Genomic DNA, 23,163 nt, shown 5'->3' on the forward strand with positions numbered 1-23,163 from the left:
TGCTGTGCACTCTGCAGGGGGTGGGGGATCGTGGTCTCATAGAGTCATAGAGTTATACAGCACAGGAACAGGCCCTTCGGCCCATCGTGTCCATGCTGGCCATCAAGCACCTAACAGTTGTAATCCGGGAGAGCCTTCGTTTTGGGTGGCTGTATTGGGTGGCCAAACTGTTGGGGGGAGAGGGTTGGTTATCAGCAAGACTGGGCACTGAGAGCTATCAGGGAGTTTCCAAGAGAAATAGCAAAGTGACAGCTGCCAGCAGGGTCGTCTCTGCATTGACAGCGCTCTGTAGGTCCACTGATCACCTGGCATGGGTCACGTACATCTTGCCTTTTTGGACCCCCGTGGCGTGGTGCAGTGCCTCTGATAGAGCTAAGGCCAGGAGGCAACTGTGCCTGCCTGTGAAGCTCCACAAAGAGAGCAGCAGCAGTCAGCTATGCCAAGAAGGGCCCTCCTGCGCTACCGAGTGTACCAGACTCAACTCCGCTACCTCCAGATGTCCGCGTGGCATTGTCTGTGAAGACTATGCCTCTCCAGGGAGGCTGTCACCGAATTATACATCCTGCTGCAGGATAAGTTACGACCTATGGGATTTGGTGGTCACCATATGCCCATGGCCTTGAAGAACACTGTGGCACTTAGCTTTTATGCGTTTGGATCATTCCAGGATCCACTGGGGACATGTGTGGAATCTCCCAGGCAGCAGCCCACAACTGCATCAAGGAGGTCACCAATGCCTTGTTTCAGGAGGGCTGGTGACTATTTACGCTACTGGAGCAACCGTGACAGGCTGAGAGGGCCATTGGATTCAGGGCCATCGCTGGATTCCCCCAGATGCAAGGTGTGATGGACTACATGCTTGTGGCCATCAAGGCTGCAACACAGCAGCCAGCCGCCTTCATCAACAGGAAGGACTTTCATTCCATCAACGTTTAACTGGTCTGCGACCACCGAAAGCATTTCCTGCAGGTGTATGTCTAGTTCTAGGGAAGCAGCCACGATGCCTACATTCTTCGACAGTCGCGGGGCTGTGGAGGTCAGCCTCTCCTCTCTTTCAAGGCTCACTTGAATCTCCCTGCTTACCAGAATGGGGCGAGAAGCTGAGAAGAGTGCAGGGACGTTGCGCTCATGGCCAAGGCGATGGTGTGCAGTGCAGGTCTGCACATATTTGTGGGATCTGGCTCTCCATGAGGGTCGCCAACCTCTCGATAGAGGGAGACATGGCATCACTCATGGCATGGATGACTCCTCCATCATCCGCTCATGGCTGCACATTGCCTCTGGCTTTTCCGCCAGATGTTGCCTTATCTCTTTCTGCAACTCCAGTACCAGAGGCTTGGCGTGAGCCTCGGGCTCAGCATGGACCTGTCTCCGCCTCAGCCAACTGCTTGGGTGCGTGTTTCTCTTCCACAGTGTTGGTCCAGCAGTTGTGGCCATTTCTTTTCTTCATTTTTAACGAAGGTGCTAAGAGGGCACCTCAAAATGGAGGCGCCCCTTCTCTCTCCCCCTTATGTGCAACAGCTGGCCGCAGGTCCTTCAGTGCTGGAGAGCCTCCTATTGGCCCTCCAGCTTCGAGAGCTCGCCCGCCTTCCTTAGTTGGATAGTGAGTGTGCCCTCTCGCCATTAATTGGCCAATCATTCCAAAACCATGTTGGCTGACTGTTGCCAACATGATGCAGTGTTGCAACCTGGATTTGATCCCGATGTCGGGGCCCCAGCCCCAGAAGGAAAATCCTGCCCTTTGTCTCTGAAGCATTGAAGCTGTTCTCTGGTATCTTGCTCAAATGGCCATTCCTCATATGTACGAGACTGGGCGGTATCGCTGGCTTTTTGCTTTAGGGAGGGGGGCATCACAGCCGAGACCAGTCCTGATCATCCCCAGCATCTCACAATGTTTCTTTACAGCAGGCTCGGATGAATCCAAAGAGGAAACTCTGGCTGATTCTCTAATTCAATGAAGAATGTTGCTTTGACTAACTAATAATGCATCCCTGTCCTGGTTGACAAATGCGTAAGAAATAGGAGCCGCAGTCGGCCATACAGCCCCTCAAGCCTGCTCTGCCATTTAATGACTATGGCTGATCCTTGAACTCCACTCCTTTTCCACCCAATGTCCCTATCTCTTGATTCCCTTGGTGTCTAAAAAAATTTATCGATCTGTCTTGAATATACTCAATGACTGAGCATCCACAGTTATGTGGGGTAGAGAATTCAAAGATTCACAACCCTCTGAGTGAAGAAATTTCTCCTCCTTTCAGTCCAAAATGGCTGATCCCTTATCCTGAAACTATGGGGGCAATTTTATCCTGGCACCGGAATCTCAACGTCAGGAGAAACCGACGCCGAGATCCCCACGTCACCTCTTCGCTGGAAGGCCTGCCGAATTTCGTGCACATCAGGCATTTGAGTAGACAGGGATGGGCCTTCCACAGGATCAAGGACCCCGTCGCCGGAAGTTCCCCAATCAGAGGCTGGCAGCTGCAGTGTCACCGCGGTGATGGTGGCTGCTGCTGCAGGGTATACCTACCGGAGGCTGAGGAGCATCGCTGGAATCAGGCCTCAGGTAGGTCAGGGCAGAATGGATCTCGTGGGGTATGGGTTGTTGGCGGGGGGGGGGGGGTGGGGGAAAGGGGTTCAACAGCAAGGCCAGAGGGGTAGCCCTCAGCAGGCCCCCCCCCCCCCCACTACCCGATGCCACGTCCTTCGTTCAGGCACTAAGTGCCTTTTAACGAGGGACGCCCGGATCCGGAAACCAGCCTGCACAGTTTTGCGTACTGTGATTCCTATGCACAGCTAATTGCGGCTGTGGAGGGGAGGCCCTTAATTGGGGGTTAATTGCCCAGTTAAGGGCCTCAATTGCTGGAGGGGCAGGAAGGCTGCCCACCACCCTCTCATCCCAGGAATCAATCCAGTGATCCTTTATTGGATTTCCTCTAAGGCAAGTATATCCTTCCTTAGGTACAGAGACCAAAACTGTACACATTACTCCAGGCGTGGTCTCGCCAAAGCCCTGTATAATTGCAGCAAGACTTCCTAGCTCTTGTATTCCAACCCCCTTTCATCTTTTTTGAAAAAGATCTTTGTTTGATAACAAGACTGGGTGGGGGGAGATTATTGTGCACTTAGCTTTATAATTCTAATAATTTTGAAGGAAAACCAATGCAACCATTACAACTGAAAATTCATTGATTACCTGTTAAAATTGTTAGAAACTGCTTGTAAAAACACATCACTCTTATTTTAATGCCATTCTATTGCTTTTGGTATTGAACTGTCAATAGGAAGTAACAAAATTTGGGATAGGTATTGGGGAATCAAATTTGTTGTTTTAATTCTGATGAACTATGTTAATTCTCTCATGAGGGCACTTTGCCAGATTAGAAGCATTTTTTAATTGCTAAGATTGCAGGAAATTTTGAAGTGAACTATTCTGCCACAATTAAGAGCTGATAAAAGATCAAATGGATCATGAAAGATGTAACAAATTGATTTGATAATCACAGGCTATGTCTCACGCTTTGTGTGTTAAATCCACTGTATCCTGTGACCTTTAAATTTATCCATATATTCTGGGTAATAAAAGAAGGGCATATGCTGTTCGTCTAATAACTTGAACAAAACAGGCACATAAAGTGACAACTATAGTAAGATGCTATGTTACAAGAATCGTCCATTGACGGTGATGTAGTTCTTTACGGTTATCATTAGATTATTTTTGCATTTGAGCACTTTTATGTATTTGACCAACTGGACAAGCGCCCACCCTTCAACTTCGTGAGAGAAGTATACAAAATTTTCAACAACCTTCCTGCTTCGACACATTTAGTAGGCACTCCAAGGCAGGATGCCCAAATCTAGAAATGTTCCACTCCAGGACCTTGATGAAAACTGACTGAATTTACCCCTGGTTTGGGGATTTGCTTTCCATTAGTACTTATGTCAGCAGCTACAGTACAAAAAATAAATACATTATCACCTTTTTTCCAACTGGACTGCAATATGTCTGTAAAGCAGTAGAATTGGTTGTTGCACCCATAAGCTGTATGATGCAGTTTTGTGTCTTGCCCAGAGGAAATGTAAACTGGAACAATTAATCATCCTGAGCCAGTGTTGTTATTAGATGATGAATGCAAAGCAAATATTTGCAACGGCCTGACTAGTTTGTTGGCTGTGGAGTGCAAGGCAATCAGGAAGGTGGTGTGGAGAATCCATGTGGGCAGGGGAAAATATTGAACTTTAAAAAAAAAAAGTAATAATGTGAAAATAACAAAAATGTAGCAAAGAATTTTGTGCCTGGTGACCACAACAGTTTAGATTGCGAGATAATGGTGTCAAAAGTTGGAGCTTTCAAAATGGTGTCAAAAGTTGGGCGGCACAGTAGCGTAGTGGTTAGCACCGCAGCCTCACAGCTCCAGGGACCCGGGTTCAATTCTGGGTACTGCCTGTGCAGAGTTTGCAAGTTCTCCCTGTGTCTGCGTGGGTTTTCGCCGGGTGCTCCGGTTTCCTCCCACAGCCAAAGACTTGCGGGTTGATTGGTAAATTGGCCATTGTAAATTGCCCCTAGTGTAGGTAGGTGGTAGGGAATATGGGATTACTGCAGGGTTAGTATAAATGGGTGGTTGTTGGTGGGCCGAAGGGTCTGTTTCAGTGCTGTATCTCTAAATAAATAAAAAATAAATCAATAAGACTCGGTTAATACTGAAAGTCCATGTAAATAAGTCTACTTTTGCTCCCTGCACAGCATTTACAGTGTGTTTTTTTTTAGGCCCTTTGACTAATGAGTTTGAAGAAAGCTGTGTGAGTTTACAGCTATTGCTCCTAGTCAATGTAAAATCCAGAATATTTACTAAATTTTCTTCTCAACCACTGCAAAACTGATCTCTAGTAATAATGCAGTAACAATCTCCTGATTGATGCTCGTAACCTCTTCTAGTGGACAGTGCTAGGACACAAAACAGTCTTGTTCTTTTTTATGAAACGTAAATTGTAACATAACTTTATTTAAAAAAATAAGTAAAAATGTGACATTAGAAATAGAGAGAATATTGAAAACAGCAGTCTAATCTACAGGCTCAGGGAATGCTTCTAACCTTTAAGAAAGAGAGAGAAGTTTTAGATTTCTGAGAACAATGTGCCACAGCTGCACTTGTTGCCTGGGCAACAGGAGAGTGAGGAGGTCACATGGTATAATGTTTCAATTTGACTGTGTAAAAACCAGCTGAAACCAGTTTTGAGAGACACCAGCGAAGTGTGCTTACTGGAGGAAAGAGCTGTCTATTTCTCTCAGAAGAAATTCTACAATAAGCCACAGGCCATATTAATTGCCTAAGGAGGGAAAACCCCTTTGAAGAGACTTTTTGCTGGAGGTAGCAAAATTCTTTTCCTTTACTTCCAGTCTAAGAGTCTTTGCTTCAAGATTGACTGTCTCTTGACTGATTGTGTTTGCCAAAAGACTGCCGATTTTTTTTTTCAAAAACTCTAGTAGACCTACTGCTGTGCTCGTCATTGAAAGAACTGTGACGCCTGCTGCAGCCAAAGTGCTTTGAATGCCTATCTACTAAGAGACTGTTTCATCAAATCTGCCTGGAGACTTCGAGTGGCATTTCATTATTTTTAAACTTGAATACCTCACCCATCAGGAATGTAACCCACAAAGACTAACAACCCAGTTATTTATTTATTCTTAAACAGCTCATTTTTAAAACATCATTTAAAAAAACAGTTAACCATTGATTTTTTTGAATGTATGCATGTGAACAGGGGAGTTAGATTAAAATAAGTTATACGGTCTTTAGACATAGGTTTATTTTAACAGTGTTTAAGATTTTGTGTTTAATAAATAGTTAATTTGTGGTCTAAAGATACCTGGTTTGGTCTGTTTTATTCTGGGGGTGACGAGCGTGTTTAATTTGGATGTTTTCCGCTTGGGTGGGAAAACTTTAATACACTGCGACCTGTGGAGTGATGGGACTGAATTGACAGTGCATTGCTCCCGCCTTGGTCATAACAACTTCCATTGTTTCAGCTGAAAAGCCACCTTCTTGTCTTCATTCAGCACACTTGGAATGGTAACGGGGAATTGATTGATTCACTAACTGTTGGATACGTCACAATGTCCAGAATGAGCAATGGATTGTAAAGCTCAAGAGCAGCTGATAGAAATTGAGATTTGTCACTGCATGCTGTTAAGGAAACATCAGACTCTGTAAAGAGGTGAAGAGGATGAAGGAATTGCAATTCGTAGATAAGTGAGCCATTGAGGACTGTACGATACTATAGCAGCAGAGAAAAGCATGCTTATCAGGGCTAGGAAAAGACCATTCTTGGCCCTTTGCTTGTAATGAGTTTGAAGAAAGACTTGTGGGTTGGCTGTTTTTTTTCTTGAAAATGTAAAATCCAGAATGATCAAATTTTGTTCTCAAACCCTGCAGACTAATCCCTAATAGTAATGCATTAACATTCTCCTGAATGATGCTAATAAATTCTTGCAGAAACAGTGCTAGGATAGAAAATAGCCTTGATTTAACTTAGGATGGAAGTCAAATTTATGTTTGGGAAACGAAGAATGAATGCTGATGAGAACATGGTTAGGCCAAATAAAACTGTCTGATTTGTGAGTGTTGTCATGCAGGCCTACACCTGCCAAGAATGAGGTACATTAATTTTGCTACATGGATGTTAAATTTCAAATTGTTGCTGGGAAGGAAAGAAGGTCTGTTACAAGGCCCCAGCCTGGAAAGACATTTTTGCACATTAACCAACAGTGCTTTTAGACAAAGGAGCTACTCCCTGCTCCAATTCAATCCACAAACAGACGTGGTCAAACCAGTTAATCACATGGCTAATTGGCAGTTGCAGAGTTTGAACTGAGAGTTTTAAATTGTAGAGAGAGTGTTTGAACTGGCAGAAAGTTCTTTGCTCCTGGATTGAAAAGACCTCCTCTCCTCCTGTCTGCTCCCAGCTCTTTCTCACGGAACTCCAAAAAACGACTGAAGACACATGAACCCCAAGAGAGAAAAGTCTCCTACAGTGAACAAGGTTTAAGAAGAATACTGGGACCCAATGAAAAGCAAGATCCACCTACAAGGATTCTACAGTGAGCTTGAAGACCCGTAACACAAACTCTTCAGATATTGCCTCAAACCTTTCCACTTAATTTTATTTCTGCTCTTTTCTGTCTCCGCTTGCATGTGCGTATCGCATGTGCATGCTAGGGTGGGTCGCAGCGTGTATCCATAGGCGTTAACCAAATTAGAGTTTAAGTTCAATGGAATTTCACCTTTAAACCTAAGAAAGCCTGTTTGTGCTCATTTCTTTGTCTTATAATTGGAAAGCGGTGAACAAGGATGCACCAAGGGGGAGCTAAAAACTGTGTTTAAAAATAAAACCCTGTTACAGTAAGACGAGGCTGAAAGGGAACCCTAGACCTCTCTCTCACCTGGTAGTAACCGCATACGTGCACTGACTATTGGTAATAAAATTAGGTCTGGTGATGAAAATTTACTCTATTTTGGAACAATAATTCTAATGTCTGTGCCAGGGTTGCAGAACTCTGAAAAATTTAATGTCAGTAAGTTATTGTCGACTTACTAGGAATTTAAAAAAATCTTATTTTAGTTATCCAATGCATTGAAAATTGTTTGAGAGATCTGAAAGGACTAGCTACTAAACTGCCATTTCTCAGGTATACGTATGTATTCTCTGATGGTATTCAATAATTTGTGTAGTAAATTGCCCTGGAATCTCCTGTGCAAAGGGACATAATTAAGATCTGAATGTGCAAGGATATGAAAATGTGGCTTAAAACTTTATGGCATTACAATGATAACCGAATAATCTATTGATTTACACATTGTATTACCAAAAGGTATTCATGTATTCACTATTATGCCATTTTAAATGGAGTTTCAATTTTATTTACTAAATTAAGAGTTATAAATTATCAGGAGCTTCCAAACACAAGTTCCAGATTTTTGTTTTGCATTACAGGCAGCCAATAATCAAGCCTATCTCTGGTGTTCATTGCATAATCCATTTCTGTTTAAGAATCAATTCTTAATTGGTCAAATGGAGAAACAGTTTTGTTTGTGATGAACATAATGCAGATACAAAAACTGAAAATGCTGTCAGCATCCAGGAAAACAACAGACAAGTTCCATATTCCAGAACTGAAATAATGGTAAATTAATGTACAGTTTAATGGAAGTAAAGATGACTGAGGCAATGTAAAGAACTGGCATTAATATAGTGACTTTCATAACCTCAGAATGTTAAAATGCTTTTGAAGTACTTTTTGAAGTGTTGAAATGTGGTAGCCAGTTTGTGCACAGCAAGGACCCACCAAGAGCAATGTGACAATTAATTAGATAATCTGTTTTAGTGATGTTGGTTGAGGGATAAATGTTGGCCAGGAAAAATTCCTTGCTCTTCCTCAAAACTTCAAAACCCCTGATCTAGATTATGTGTTCAGTTCTATGGAGTGGGGCTTGAGCTCTCAAATTTCTGACTCCGGTATCAGTGGTATCACCTGAGTCAACGCTGACACTTGGGGAGGAATTTTATGCTGTCCCCCACAGTGGGTTTGGAGGCGGGGAGAGCATATAATCGGGTGTGATGGTGGCGGGGAAGGAGTAACCACACCACCTTCCCTCCTCTGCCGAAATTAAGTCTGGGTTGGGAAGACCCGTGAGCGGTCTTCCCACTCGCTGCCAATTGAGACCCTTAAGTCTGCAATTAATGCCCGATTGAGGGCATCATTCTGCCTCCACCGCAATGAGCCGAGCAGACGGGCCTGTTGGCGCACGGGAAGCACAGCAAGAAAAACCATGCAGGTTGCTTGCTGACTCCGGGACGGGAAGGGGCACAGTGCTTGAACAAGGGACCCGGCATTGGGAAGGGGACGGCCCACTGAGATCCATCCCCTGCCCTTCCTGCCAACCCCCACCCTGCGAGACCTCTCCCGCCCTGACCTACCTGTGACCTGGGTCCATTGTCGCTCCTGGGCCTTGGGTGGGTGCTCCGCGGTGGCACTGTTAAAGAGCTGCTGGCCACTGATTGACCAGCAGCTCTCAGAGGACGGGCCTTCCATTGCCAGGGTCCTTAATCCCGTGGAAGGCCCGCTGCTGTCCCATTAAGTGCTTAATTGTCACTTGTTTTGGAAGGTATCCCACAGAAGGGGCAACACGAGGTTCTCAGCGGCGCTTTTGCCGGAGGTCGAGAACCCTGTCACCTGGATAAAATCCAGGCCTTAATATTTACTTAAGTGGTAAGAAGCATTAAAGACATTTGAGAAATAATGAACTTGTGAATAGCTACAGCAGTGAGAGGCACACCCAAGGAATCCGAGAAAATGGGAGACACTGAAAGCCTGTGGAATCAGGTCTGAAATAAAAACAGGGGATAGCAGCAACACATTCTGGGTCTTCACCCCACTAATATTGCCAGAGGTTTTCTAGGGATCCTGAGGGAGGGCTGGAATGCTTGGGTGAGTGTGGGTAGCCATGCAAAGAAGGTGGGAGGGCTCTAAGGTGACCTCCCACCCTTGCTATCTTTTCTGGGGCATAGAGCAGGTGTCCTTTTGGAGAGGCACTGAAAAGAAATGTTGCGTCCAGCTCCATTCAGGTCATAGGATCCAAGTGGGTCCTGGAAGGTAAGTGCTTATCCTGTTGAGGACTAGCAGGATGCAGATTGGGGCTGGAGGCCTCTGACTGCTCCTTTTGGACCAAGAGACAGGCCAGCACTTGGGGACTGGCAGGCTAATGTTACTGAACCTCAGAACCCCAATTTGTTTGGGTTATGTTGGACAAAACACAGGGCACCCTACAACTGACCTGTGCCCAGGGAGAACTGTGAGGAATGGAAAATCGGGTCCAAATTTTGATTGGTGATGCAGCATAAATGCCAAGAGAGCTAGTCACAACTGAGGGATTCATCTTTCCAAATGTAGAGGGGGTAGTCTACTTGATAATTGGTGTGCATCATTTTCTACTCATAATATTGATTTCTTTTTGGCATGTGACAATTAATGTCTGATTTGTGAACAGGATAACTCACAAGTGATTAGATTGTGCAAACTTTTCCTACCTACATAATGTCCGTATATGGTGTAATACTTTGATGTATTATAATTGAACTTTGAACCTGGAGCCTCCTTCAACCTTCTGAGCATTTTGTACATCTTGTATGCAATAAGAAATGTTCTTATTTCAGGTCTAAAAGAAACAACAGAAGCAATAGTAAAGAAGAAGTTGGAGAGACATAACATACTAACACCATGGGAAGAGTACTTAGAGAACAGAAAGGAAAAGAAGCAACAGAAGAGAAAGAAAAAGAATAGAACTGAAGATCAGGAGGTAATTGGTCATTTTATAACATTGAAATCTTATTTTCTCTGCAATGAAGAGGGAATGAGGCAAAGTCAATATGTGATCTTTTATGCAAACATGATAAATTTCTGGTGAATAGCAAATATTGGCTGGTCCCCAAAGACAGCTCTGTTTACTTGGAAACTGCATACCATGCTTAAATAATCTCTTAATTTACAACTTGAATGACAATTGGGGCTTCAGTTTTTTTTTTCAAAAAGTGGCATTCGACATATTTCTAATCTTCATGCAACTGCCAGGATAAACATCATTAAGAGTCTTCTGTGATTAAAGCAAAATAAACGTCTTCTTGATCCACCCAGAAAGTTGGAAAATAACTTTGATCATTTAAATTTGTCAGGTTTAGGAATGTGCTTGCTTCATTTAACTGTTTGGACTTTTTCAAAATAGAAGTAAATATTGGATTCGGGTCTGGCGCTTGATTCATCCTTCTAAACATAATTGTTGGTAGGATCTTTCTGTTAACAGAATGATGTAGATTACAATGTGTTTCATGACATCGTCCATTAACCCTGTAGAGATTTCACGAACAAAATTCAAACTAACCAAATGATAAAATTGTCTAAATTAAGTCATAGCCTTTTTAGCCTTTGATTCTGTACATTTCTGCATGGTAATACTCCTCTGAAACTGTTTTGCAGATGTTGTATATGTGGGGCCAGGGGTTGGGAGGGAGGGAGGGTGAAACGTATTTTGAAAGCTGGACAAGTCAGTAGACAAATGGTTCATGTGAAGGGAGTAAATTGACCTTGTGTAAAAATATTAATTTTTTTTTAAAATTGGAAGTATAATCTGGCCTGATGGTAGTCATGCAATAAACTGCAGCTAGAATATTGGAAGAGTATAAAGCAATGTATCAAATTCCTATTGAAGTTGGAAAGTGAGAAATCCCTGAGTTTCAAGCTGAATTGCAACGGTGATTTCCATTTTATGGTTGTTGAAACGAAAGCGCTGGCAGTCTGTTAAATTAATATTTTAAACATTTGAAGATAATTTTTTTGGAGGGGGGTGGGAAGGTATTTGGCAACCTTATTCAAAAGTTTCAATTTACGCAATTCTGAGAAGACAGCCTGGCAATTTGGCCAAATTGTGTCTATTGTACAGGGTTGGAATTCTCTCTTTTAAATCTTGCAGATGTGTGATTGAAACTGGCCTCTTATGAAAGGTGCTGAGGGAATTTAGCTCTCAAAAGATCAAGGGCCACAATAAGCATCATATGTGATCCAGATGCTTTAGATAATTTTGTGAAAGAAGCTGCCATAATAGGCGAAGCAAAATTGATAAGTCCCTTTACTGATTAATTTAACACGATTAAACAATTGCATTCTTATGGAAATAGAGAATGATCAATTTGCAGCAATTTTCATTCAATTTTCTTCCCTATTATACAAATGTATTCAGAACATAACACCAAGGAGAACAAATGGCACCCTGGACATCACATATTTATACTTCACCATTCTCTTTGGCCTCCTTATCTCAAGAGACAATGGGTAAGCGCCTAGAGGTGGTCAGTGGTTTGTGAAGCAGCGCCTGGAGTGGCAAAAAGGCCAATTCTAGAGTGACAGGCTCTTCCACAGGTGCTGCAGAGAAATTTGTTTGTCGGGGCTTTTACACAGTTGGCTCTCCCCTTGCGCCTCTGTCTTTTTTCCTGCCAACTACTAACTCTCTTCGACTCGCCACAATTTAGCCCCGCCTTTATGGCTGCCCGCCAGCTCTGGCGGACGCTGGCAACTGGCTCCCACAACTTGTGATCAATGTCACAGGATTTAATGTCGCGTTTGCAGACGTCTTTAAAGCGGAGACATGGACGGCCGGTGGGTCTGATACCAGTGGCGAGCTCGCTGTACAATGTGTCTTTGGGGATCCTGCCATCTTCCATGCGGCTCACATGGCCAAGCCATCTCAAGCGCCGCTGACTCAGTAGTGTGTATAAGCTGGGGATGTTGGCCGCCTCGAGGACTTGTGTTGGAGATATGGGCCTGCCACCTGATGCCAAGTATTCTCCGGAGGCAGCGAAGATGGAATGAATTGAGACGTCGCTCTTGGCTGACATACGTTGTCCAGGCCTCGCTGTCATAGAGCAAGGTACTGAGGACACAGGCCTGATACACTCGGACTTTTGTGTTCCGTGTCGGTGTGCCATTTTCCCACACTCTCTTGGCCAGTCTGGACATAGCAGTAGAAGCCTTTCCCATGCGCTTGTTGATTTCTGCATCTAGAGACAGGTTACTGGTGATAGTTGAGCCTAGGTAGGTGAACTCTTGAACCACTTCCAGAGCGTGGTCGCCAATATTGATGGATCGAGCACTTCTGACGTCCTGCCCCATGATGTTCGTTTTCTTGAGGTTGATGGTTAGACCAAATTCATTGCAGGCAGCCGCAAACCTGTCAATGAGACTCTGCAGGCACTCTTCAGTGTGAGATGTTAAAGCAGCATAGTCAGCAAAGGGGAGTTCCCTGATGAGGACTTTCCGTACTTTGGACTTCGCTCTTAGATGGGCAAGGTTGAACAACCTGCCCCCTGATCTTGTGTGGAGGAAAATTCCTTCTTCAGAGGACTTGAACGCATGTGAAAGCAGCAGGGAGAAGAAAATCCCAATAAGTGTGGGTGCGAGAACACAGCCCTGTTTCATGCCACTTAGGATAGGAAAGGGCTCTGATGAGGAGCCACCATGTTGAATTGTGCCTTTCATATTGTCATGGAATGAGGTGATGATACTTAGTAGCTTTGGTGGGCATCCAATCTTTTCTAGTAGTCTGAAGAGACCACATCTGCTGACGAGGTCAAAGGCTTTGGTGAGATCAATGAAAGCAATGTAGAGGGGCATCTGTTGTTCACGGCATTTCTCCTGTATCTGACGAAGGGAGAACAGCATGTCAACGGTCGATCTCTCTGCACGAAAGCCACATTGTGCCTCAGGGTAGACGCGCTCGGCCAGCTTCTGGAGCCTGTTTGGAGCGACTCGAGCAAAGACTTTCCCCACTATGCTGAGCAGGGAGATTCCACGGTAGTTGTTGCAGTCACCGCGGTCACCTTTGTTTTTATAGAGGGTGATGATATTGGCATCGTGCATGTCCTGGGGTACTGCTCCCTCGTCCCAGCACAGGCATAGCAGTTCATGTAGTGCTGAGAGTATAGCAGGCTTGGCACTCTTGATTATTTCAGGGGTAATGCTGTCCTTCCCAGGGGCTTTTCCGCTGGCTAGAGAATCAATGGCATCACTGAGTTCCGATTTGGTTGGCTGTATGTCCAGCTCATCCATGACTGGTAGAGGCTGGGCTGCGTTGAGGGCAGTCTCAGTGACAACATTCTCCCTGGAGTACAGTTCTAGGTAGTGCTCAACCCAGCGGTCCATTTGTTTGCGTTGGTCAATGATTATGTCCCCTGATTTAGATTTGAGGGGGGCGATCTTCTTGATGGTTGGCCCAAGAGCTCTCTTAATGCCATCATACATTCCTCTGATGTTTCCGATGTCTAAGGCCAGCTGAATATGACTGCATAGGTGTTGCCAGTAGTCGTTTGCGCAGCGCCTGGCTGTTCTTTGTGCAGTGCTTCTGGCTGCTTTAAGTGCTGCGGATGTTAAATCACTGGGGGCTTTCTTGTAGTTCAACTGTGCAATGCGCTTAGCGGCTATGACAGGTTCCAGCTCTTCATTATGAGATTGAAACCAGTCTGCATTTCTCTTCGCACTTTTGCCGTAGGTGGTCAAAGCTGACTCATAGATGGCGTCTCTGATGTGGGCTTCACCATAATAATGTCCATATTCACCTTTTATACGTACATACCCAGTCAAAATTTATCCATATCCACATAAGGTATCTAATCGATAACCGTTAACTTATACATAGATTAATGAGACTACTTCGCATCTTTAAATCTACAGCACAGAAGCAGGCTATTTAACCCAACTGGTTTATGCCAATGTTTATACTCTACACAAACCTCCTCTAATTACCTGCTGTCACCAAGCCCCCAGATCCCTCTATCCCCTTCTCACTTGTGCATGTATTAAGGAGTGTAGAGTCTGTTATGTGGAGATCACACTCTCCAATCTACGAATCATCTCTTTTCCCACCTTTTAGTCAAAGCAGGTACCCTTTAAATGTAGAAAAGCTATCAACTTCAACTACTCCATGTGACAACATTGCCCAGTTTCTCACTGCTTATATAAACAAATTCTTTACTTGATCTATTTGTGGCTGTCTTGTATTTATTCCCCCTTGTTCTGAACTCATTCACAGTAGAAACAGTTTCTCATCGTCCATCCTATTGAGCTTCTTTGTAATTTTAAAAACCTGAATTAGGTCTTTTTTTTTTCAAAGAAAGAGAGCCTCAGCCTTCTTGTACTTCCCTGATAATTGCATCCTCTCAATTCTGGTAACAGCCTTGTAAATCTGTTCTGCACTTTTTCTGGTGCTTCAATATCTTTTTTTTGTAGTATGGAAACCTTCTTCTTCTTCTCCTTCTTTGGCCTCCTTATCTCGAAAGACAATGGATACGCGCCTGGAAACCAGAATTGTGCAAAGTACCTCAAGAGTGATCTAACCAAATTTCTATATAAATTTAACATTTATCTTCCTACTTTTGTGTCCTGTTCCTCTAGAAATTAATTCCAGTACTCTTCACTCTTTCTTTATGGCTGTATCAACCCACATTGCTACATTTAGCAACTTATGCATCTGTATTTCCAGGTCACTGCTCCTCTACCCTCCTTGCCTTCCTGGCCTCTTTATTCCTCCAACCAAACAGAAGCACTTCACACTTCCCTATATTGAATTTCATTTGCCATCTAGCCACCCACTCTGCAGGCCTGTTTGTATCTTCCTGTATTTTGGTGAAGTCCCCCACATTATTAGCTACTCCCACCCCAGGCATAATTTATCATCTGCAAATTTTGACACTATCCTCTCTACCCTGCCCCCCCCTCCCCCAATTCCTGAGTCCAAATCATTTATGGTTTTAAAAAAACTTTAGTCCCAACACAGATCCCTGTGGGACACCACTTCCCACTTTCTGCCATTCTGAGAAACCTCCCTTGACTCCTACCCTCAGTTTTCTATCCTGTAGCTATCTTTCAATCCATTTCTGCTACCTGGCCCCTGACCCCACAGGCCCTGGCCTTTGTCATGAGTCTGTTAATGTGACATCTTTATCGAAGACCTTCTGAAAATCTTGATCATGCACAGATGCAGTTTAGCTTTGTTGTTAGCTTTCTACTTTTTCTAATTTTTATTGTCAAAAAAGATGCTTAAGTCCGATAACTTCCCTCACGGGTAGCCTCTGTGAAGTGCCATAAGATGTTTTTCTACATTAAAGGCACTATGTAAATGCAAGTAGTAGTAGTGTTGTCTGAAATGTGGTTGTGATGTTTATTGTGGTCACATTCCAAGCAAGGGAGTGAAGCATAGAGCACGAAATGGCTTTGCTGGCCAGTGGGCCGCAGAATTTTAAAATTAAAATCACTGGAGTTTGAGAAGTTTGGAAGCTATTAACTTTAAAACAAACTCCAATAACTTGTCAGAGCAGTGAAATAAATCATAGCATATTCTGAGCAGTCACACATTTAGTTGCAAACAATCTCCATTAGTTACTATTCAGAATGCTCCAACCAATCCTCTTTCTCTGCAACCCGAGTAACAGTGTTGGTACGCTAACCACTGCCTGCCAGGCCACTTCACTACACAGTTTACCTATGTGTTTGTTTACAGTCAAAATAACTTTTATTTACACTTTTTTACTGATTAAGAACTCATTTGCAGTCTATACAGCTGGTGTACCTGTATTATAAGTAACAGTGTTTTAAAGATATTGAAATATCTTTTCCATATCCTATTTATGATAGCTCAAAAGCTTTGCACAGGTTTTACACCCATCAAACGCAGAGTTGTCCAAACTATGTGGCCTGCAGAAATAAAAACAGTTCATGCTGGGAATACTTAGCGGGCCTGGCAGCATCTGTGGAGGGTGAAGCACAGTTCATGTTTCAAGTTGATAATTTTCCATCAGACCTTGACTACCGAACAAAACCTGTGACTGAGAATGGAAAGCAGGTCCTCCCCACCAACCCCCTGTACCTCTTAGCATGCATAGATGCTGGGAAGGAGTCAGAAGCCTACCATTTATATTGCAGACATGTGTGTTAGCAAAGGCCATTCACAAAGAAGGATGTCCTCTCCATAATAAAAACAGAAAGTGCTGGAAATATTCAGCATGTCAGGAAACATCTGTGAAGAGAGAAGTAGAGTTGATGTTTCAGATTGATGACCCTTCATCTTCACCTGAAATGTTAACTCTGTTTCTCTCTCCACAGCTGCTGCCAGATCTACTGAGTATTTCCAGCACTTTGTTTTTATTTCAGATTTCCAGCATCTGCAGTCGTTTGCTTTTATTTTAACGTCCTCTCTATGAATGCTTTTTCTGAGTCGGAAGAGCGTAGCAAGGGGCTGGATTTTATCTGCATTTCTGGGATGGGCTAGGAGGTCCATGGTGGGGGGCGGGGTAGGGGGTGCATTAAATAACAAGGGAAGGTGGGAGGGGTGGTCAAATGCCCGTCACTTTCCCGATGCTACAGAATTTTACCAGGGGCAGGGAAGGTCGAGGACGGCCTTCTAGCCCAGAGGCCAATTGAGGCCCTTAAGTGGCCAATTAAGGACCTCTTCCAGCCGGCGCTGCTGGGGGCCCTTCCTCCACATGGGGAGGCCACCCAGTAAAAGCTGACAGCCTCCTTGTGGGTTCAGGGATTGGTGGCAGGGGGGGCCTCGTGCACCCTGTCGCCCATGGAGGGCCCTCCAGCAGCCAGGGCGCCCCCCACCCCCCCCCCCCCCCAAGCCCCTTCAATCCCCACTGGGGTCCTGGCGAACCTTACGAACTTACTTGATTCCGGGACCGCCTCCTTGCTAGCTGGTCCTGGCCTGCTGCAGTCCCAGTAGTGGCCACGGCTCTTGGTGGTGCTGCTGAGACTGAAGAGCTGCCAGCCCTGTGATTGGCTGGCAGCTCTTGGTGGCGGGCTTCTGTCTTTTAAACGTACAGGAGCCTCGGCACCGAGCAGTTAATCGCCAGAGTGCAAAAAATTCAGCGAGAGGGACGTTCCCTTAGCAGCTGAGGCGTGGTTACCCCCAGCTTTCCAGCTCAGTATCAGGACCCCCAACACAGGCACAAAGTTCAGCCCAAGGTATGAATACACTGTCATGACTGACTCCCATTATCAATGCAGCCACTCCTGGACTTGTCTGTACAAACAGAATAACATCTATATAGGTCCAGCTTTTAAGAGCTTACCTCTTTAATAATAGCAGGACATGGAAAACTGATTCTAGTTGTTCTGAGTTTCTTTTTTCCCTGGTTCTTATTTCTAATCAGAATGTTGTAAGTGGGAGAAAAAGCCCTTTGTTGTCCATCAGAAAATTAGAATATGTCTTTACAATTGACAGCAGTGCTGGCCATGTTCATTGTATCGCCTATATATTCAGCTAGGTCGGAACATAAAAGGGCAGCTGAAACCAGTTTCAAAAAATAAATTAATTTTATGTGATAGGTGCTGCCTGTTTGCTACTTTTCAAAAACAGTTAAACAATTTTAATAGTTCTGTGTGGCTCCTTGATAACTGATTTGGTAGCTTTTCGTGCCTGTCTGTATTCAACCAAATCAGCATGGTTAATTTAACAGATAGTGGTTGTCTGATCAGTTGAGAATTTTTTTTTTGTGCTTGTTCTGTCATACTTGGAAATGTGATGTGTTAAGGTCTTTTAATTTAATACCTGCTTTTACTAAAAGTTGGAAAAAGAAGAGATGATTGGTAGGTTGGAGAATGTGATCTCCCCTTACAGGCGCTACACTCCTTAAATTATGTCTTGCTGCAACCTGTGTTATGTAATTGTCAGAATTGCTCTGTGTCTGGACAGAAAGATATGACATGTCCACTGTCTAAAATTCTGTTAACTGCCATGTCTGGCTTTTATATATTTTAGTGAGGTGAAACTTGAGCTTTTTATTTTATTTAAAAAGAAATTCAGCTTTTTCTCACCACCTTCTACAAAAAGGCAGCTCTATTTCATTGCTGTGGAAATTTAAGGAAAGTAGAGGTTCATTTTATGAGCAACCTCTTGATTTTTGCCAGACTGTAGTTGGGTTTGAATTATACTCTGGGCACAGTTTAAGCACTCCTACGTTGTCCATATTTATAATATATGTTGGCCTGCTATATCTGTGCTATCATCTAATGTTACGTAGATTTTTAAATCTCTATGTATTGACATTTTTGGCTTCCTGGTGGCTTCAGATGTTAAAACAAGGTTAAGCATCATGACAACTAAACTGCCAGATTGAATCCATATGGGGACGATAGTCTGCCGGCTATCTCAATTACAGAGACACACGGACAGGGATATTGCTGTAGTGTTTCATTTCAATTTTAATAATCAACAAAAGCAACTACAGAATTTAAACATCTCAATTTCTTTTGTGAAATTTGTGAGCAACTATTTTACCAAATTTTAAGTAATTTGCAGAACATTCATCTGTTGTGATTAGATTAACGGATCTTTTTTAATTGAATTGTCATACAGGGATTTTCAATGGGAAACACTTTTAACGCTAGCTGCTTATCATTTTTTATGTTCTCATTTATTGGCTTACAGATGACAATATATCTCTTCTGTTTTGTGAGACAATCTCTGGCAAAATGATTAATTGACAAATTCAAATTTTGATCAAATTTTGTATTTTTTATACTTATGCAGTGCTGAAAGCCAACCAGTTTTTAATTTATTTTGTAATACATTTTAACAGCATTGTGGATCATATTAAAGCTGACTGCCATCACCTTGCCAAATATAACTATCCAAGGTAAACCGAAAAGGATAAACTCTGATATCATCTATCTAACGGAAGTAATGTGTTCCGAGAGAATACAGTTAAGCTACAGAGAATGGTGTATTGTGATGCTGCCCAGCTTGGAAACTGATATGCCAAGCAGATGCTGGGCACTGAATGTCACTGTGTCAAAGCTAGCACAAGAGCTGGATCATGAGCAACAGGTCCATTTCATCTAGATTTTTTTTTTAAATTGTGCTGATCCAGGTGAGGGATTTTAGTACTGGAGAACAGAATTCTTAACATTTCAGGCACCCAATGTCAGCATGAAGTACTCTCAGATCAGATTATAGCACAGTCTGATACAGAATAAAGAACCCTCTTAACTTTGCCCCAGCATTCCATTCCAAATTAATTCCACCCCTACTGCACCACAGTGACATTTTATTCTGTTTCACACATCAGCCATCCTACAGCCTCTGAGTGAGAATTAGGAACAGTTTTGTTAGGACTGGATCGGAACTGTCCAAACTCAATTCACCTAGGACTGTTGCAGTCATAGGAGATTTTCACATCACTAAAACAAAATACTGCAGATACTGGATTCTGGAATAAAAACAGAAAATGCTGGCGATGCTCTGCAGGTGTGGCAGCATCTGTGGAGAGAGAAACAGAGCTAACATTTCAGGTCTGTGACCTTGCTGACGAAAGATCATTGACCTGAAAAGTTAACTCTTGAGACTTTCATATCGTCAGTCTACGCTAAATTTGAATTCAAACCCCAGAGGTGAAAACCAGGGTCTAACCCATTGCACCACCCAGTTCTTCTCCTGTTTCATTTAATACTGTTTTATAAAAAGAATAGTGCAGAGCTTCTGCTGAAATGACAAATAAAATAAATGGAATTATTTTGAGTGGTATTACCTGAAATCTGCCTACATTCCAACTATCACATCACAGGCACATAGTTAAATCCAGCAGAGCTATTCCCCCGCCAGCATTCTTTTTACATGTCTAAAGAGCATGTATCACAATCTTTATGTTAAGTTGTATTAAAAACCATGAACGTATTACAGTTTTTAAAACTTTCATTTATTTTGAGCAGGGCCAATATTTGTTGTCCATCCCTAGTTTCCCTTGAGAAGGTGGTGTTGGGCCTTCATCTTGAACTACTGTTTTCTGTTTGGGGTGACAATCAAGCAGAATGTTTTGTCCTGTTTTGTTGATAAAACGTCACCCATCCAGGCAAGTGGAGAGTGTTGCCTCACGCTCCTAACTTGTGCCTTGTGGATGGTGGAGAGGCTTTGGGGAGTCGAGAGATGAACAACCTGCTGCCCAGAATACCCATCCTTTGACCTACTCAAGTAACCATGGCATTTATGTGGCAAGTCCAGTTCAGTTTCTGGTCAGTAGTGTTGATGGTGGGAGACTCAGTGATGGCAACATAGTGGGAAGGTGGCTAGGCTCTTTACTGTTGGCGATGGTCATTGCCTGACACTTGTACTCTGTGAATGTAGCTTGAAAGAAAAAAAAAAGGCAGATTTGCATTTGGCATTTGTGTGTCCAAGCCTGGTTTTTGTCACGGTCTTGCTGCTTGTAGGCATGGACTGCTTCATTATTTGAGGAACTGTGTTAATGAAGTAGTCCATTTCACACACCCACCTTGTCAATTAGATTACAACATTTCCGTGTCCATTGACCCATTACACATGGATAAAAAGAGATAGGATTTCATCCTAAAAGATAAACATCCATTTCCCACTGTGAACTAGTCATCCTAAAGTAGTCTGTAAAGGAGATCTGATTCAAATGCATGTGGCTACTACCAACAGAACTTGCACACTAAACCCCTGCCAGGCACCCTGTCTATGCATCTGCTTACCTAACATCTCTATTTTAATAAAACAAATCAAGTAAAGAGTATTTTAGTAGAGCTAAATAAAGTATCTATTAATTTGAATGTAAATATTTGAATGCTGATCATAAGCATGTTAGAATAATAAAATTTACAGGTGTAGCCTTTTGGTACTTGTACTAATCAGAACAGCTTTCACATGATACTTGTCAACCATCCTAAATAATAATATCGAATTCTAGGATGCAGCATATTGGAGGGAGGAGAAGAAGAGAGACCAAGTCTGTGGGCCAGTTAAAGTGGATAACTATGCTTAGGATTCCTTTGGCACAATCAATATTTGGGCTAGTATAGGTTTTGTAATGTAAAAGTCTGTCACTATAATGCAGGTTGCATTTTGTATATTTGGAAATGTGCATTAATAGGTGATGAGATCAGGTAGTTTGACTAGACCTGCTATTGTACGTCTGTAGGCTGGAAAAACAGCTCTCGCAGCTATCTGCCCATTTCCTTTTCCCATGCAGGTCATCATATACACAGTCCCGCTGTAAAAGCTTCTGCACTGTGAGATTTGGCCCTCCCCCACCAATTTGAGACCTGTTCCATCAATGGGAAGAGGACGGTGATCAGATTTTGTTTGGGAGATTATTCGCAAGAACAGTGGTCTTTTATATGTAATGCACAAGACCAGCATCATGATATTGTACAAGATACGCCACTGCTGGCATACTGATTTTTGATGGAATATAATTTTGTATTTGTATTTATATTTCTACTCTTGATTTCCGTGTAGGTTAAAAATACAGAGGGACTGAGTGATGATGAGGTTCCATCAGATGTAGATTTGAATGATTCTTTCTTCACAGATGAACTGGGGCAATCAGGTAAACAAGAAAAATACACTTTTATAGATCATACTCTTCTCAGCCAATTTCCTGTACTCCCTGTTACAACTGATATGTTCCAAAATCAACAGAAAGGCAACAAAATAATGTTCAGAGTAATATCTTAAACCGTTTAATTTTAGTGGTACTTTTGGTAAGCCCCGTCCATTCTTCAAATCTTCTTGAAAGTATGAAAATAGATCATCTTAAATGTTTGTGCACACACATTACTACTGTTTAGCAATAAATGAGGGTGACCACTATAATTTTTATTATATCTTAATAACAGAGTCTTTATCTTAGACATGTCAGAAAATTCTATGGTAGAAGAAATTCAAAATTATCTTTTATATAAATAAACCTCTCAACTGCTAAGAGTCTGAACCTGAAGCTACAGGAAAGAAATTGTATCTTTTCTATGTTAACAGGTACTAAAATCTGTTTAGATGTGTGTAAATTTATTATATACATTGTATGTATATTCTGTTTAAAGAGACTACAGGTCCCTTTCTGAAGCAGAGCAGTGATTTGGGATTATTTCTTGCTTTTAGGCTTTGACCTTGCACCTTTTATTGTCAGATTAACATACACAATATATCCAGTACATCCATAGTTGGGTTACGCTACGTATTGGGTATCGATGGAAAGTAAACGTGGAATAAGATAATTATTCCATACTTCTTACCTGAAAACTTTCATATTCAGCAGCCACAGAAGTGCTGCTAAATGATGTCATTCTATACACAGCAAAACAATAAAAATGATACTCTAGGCAGATTGGATATTGTTTTCTGAAATTTATTAGTGATTGTTTACACACTTAATAACTTTGAGATATTTCAAAAATAAGTTGTTTATTCAACCCAAGTTGTGAGGCTGAACAAATCTCTTTTTTTTTCTCTTACTTGCAGCATTGCAGCAAAAGAAAATAAGCAAAAAGATCAAAAAGTCAATGGATAAATCGCTGACACCAGAGGAGGAAGAAGATTTAGAAAAGGAAAAGGTCAGAAAATGCTTCATGTTGCAAACTTGCACGACATAGTTTATATTAGCATGAATATGAGATGTCTTCTCTTTCGGATAAGAAGCTAAAACCTATCAGGCTTATGTCAAAGATGTCATTGCGCCTTTTGAAGAAGACTAGGGATTTTTCCCAGTTCCCTGTCAACGTTCATCCATCATCCAACACCACGAAAAACTGATTATTTAGTCATTTATTTGATT

The 23,163-nt window shown here is 42.6% G+C and overlaps 1 protein-coding gene across 1 annotated transcript in view; it reads left to right on the forward strand.

Moving 5' to 3' along the window:
* esf1 (ESF1, nucleolar pre-rRNA processing protein, homolog (S. cerevisiae)) overlaps nucleotides 1-23,163 on the forward strand; it is a 55,297-nt gene that overhangs the window by 26,833 nt on the left and 5,301 nt on the right. The window contains exons 11-13 of the mRNA XM_068044316.1: nucleotides 10,210-10,352; nucleotides 21,849-21,939; nucleotides 22,851-22,942. Coding sequence (XP_067900417.1) covers nucleotides 10,210-10,352; nucleotides 21,849-21,939; nucleotides 22,851-22,942 — 326 coding nt within the window. The remainder of the gene's footprint in view (nucleotides 1-10,209; nucleotides 10,353-21,848; nucleotides 21,940-22,850; nucleotides 22,943-23,163) is intronic.

The sequence above is a fragment of the Heterodontus francisci genome, chromosome 13 (genome assembly GCF_036365525.1).
Source record: "Heterodontus francisci isolate sHetFra1 chromosome 13, sHetFra1.hap1, whole genome shotgun sequence".
In the NCBI taxonomy this organism is placed as follows: Eukaryota; Metazoa; Chordata; class Chondrichthyes; order Heterodontiformes; family Heterodontidae; genus Heterodontus; species Heterodontus francisci.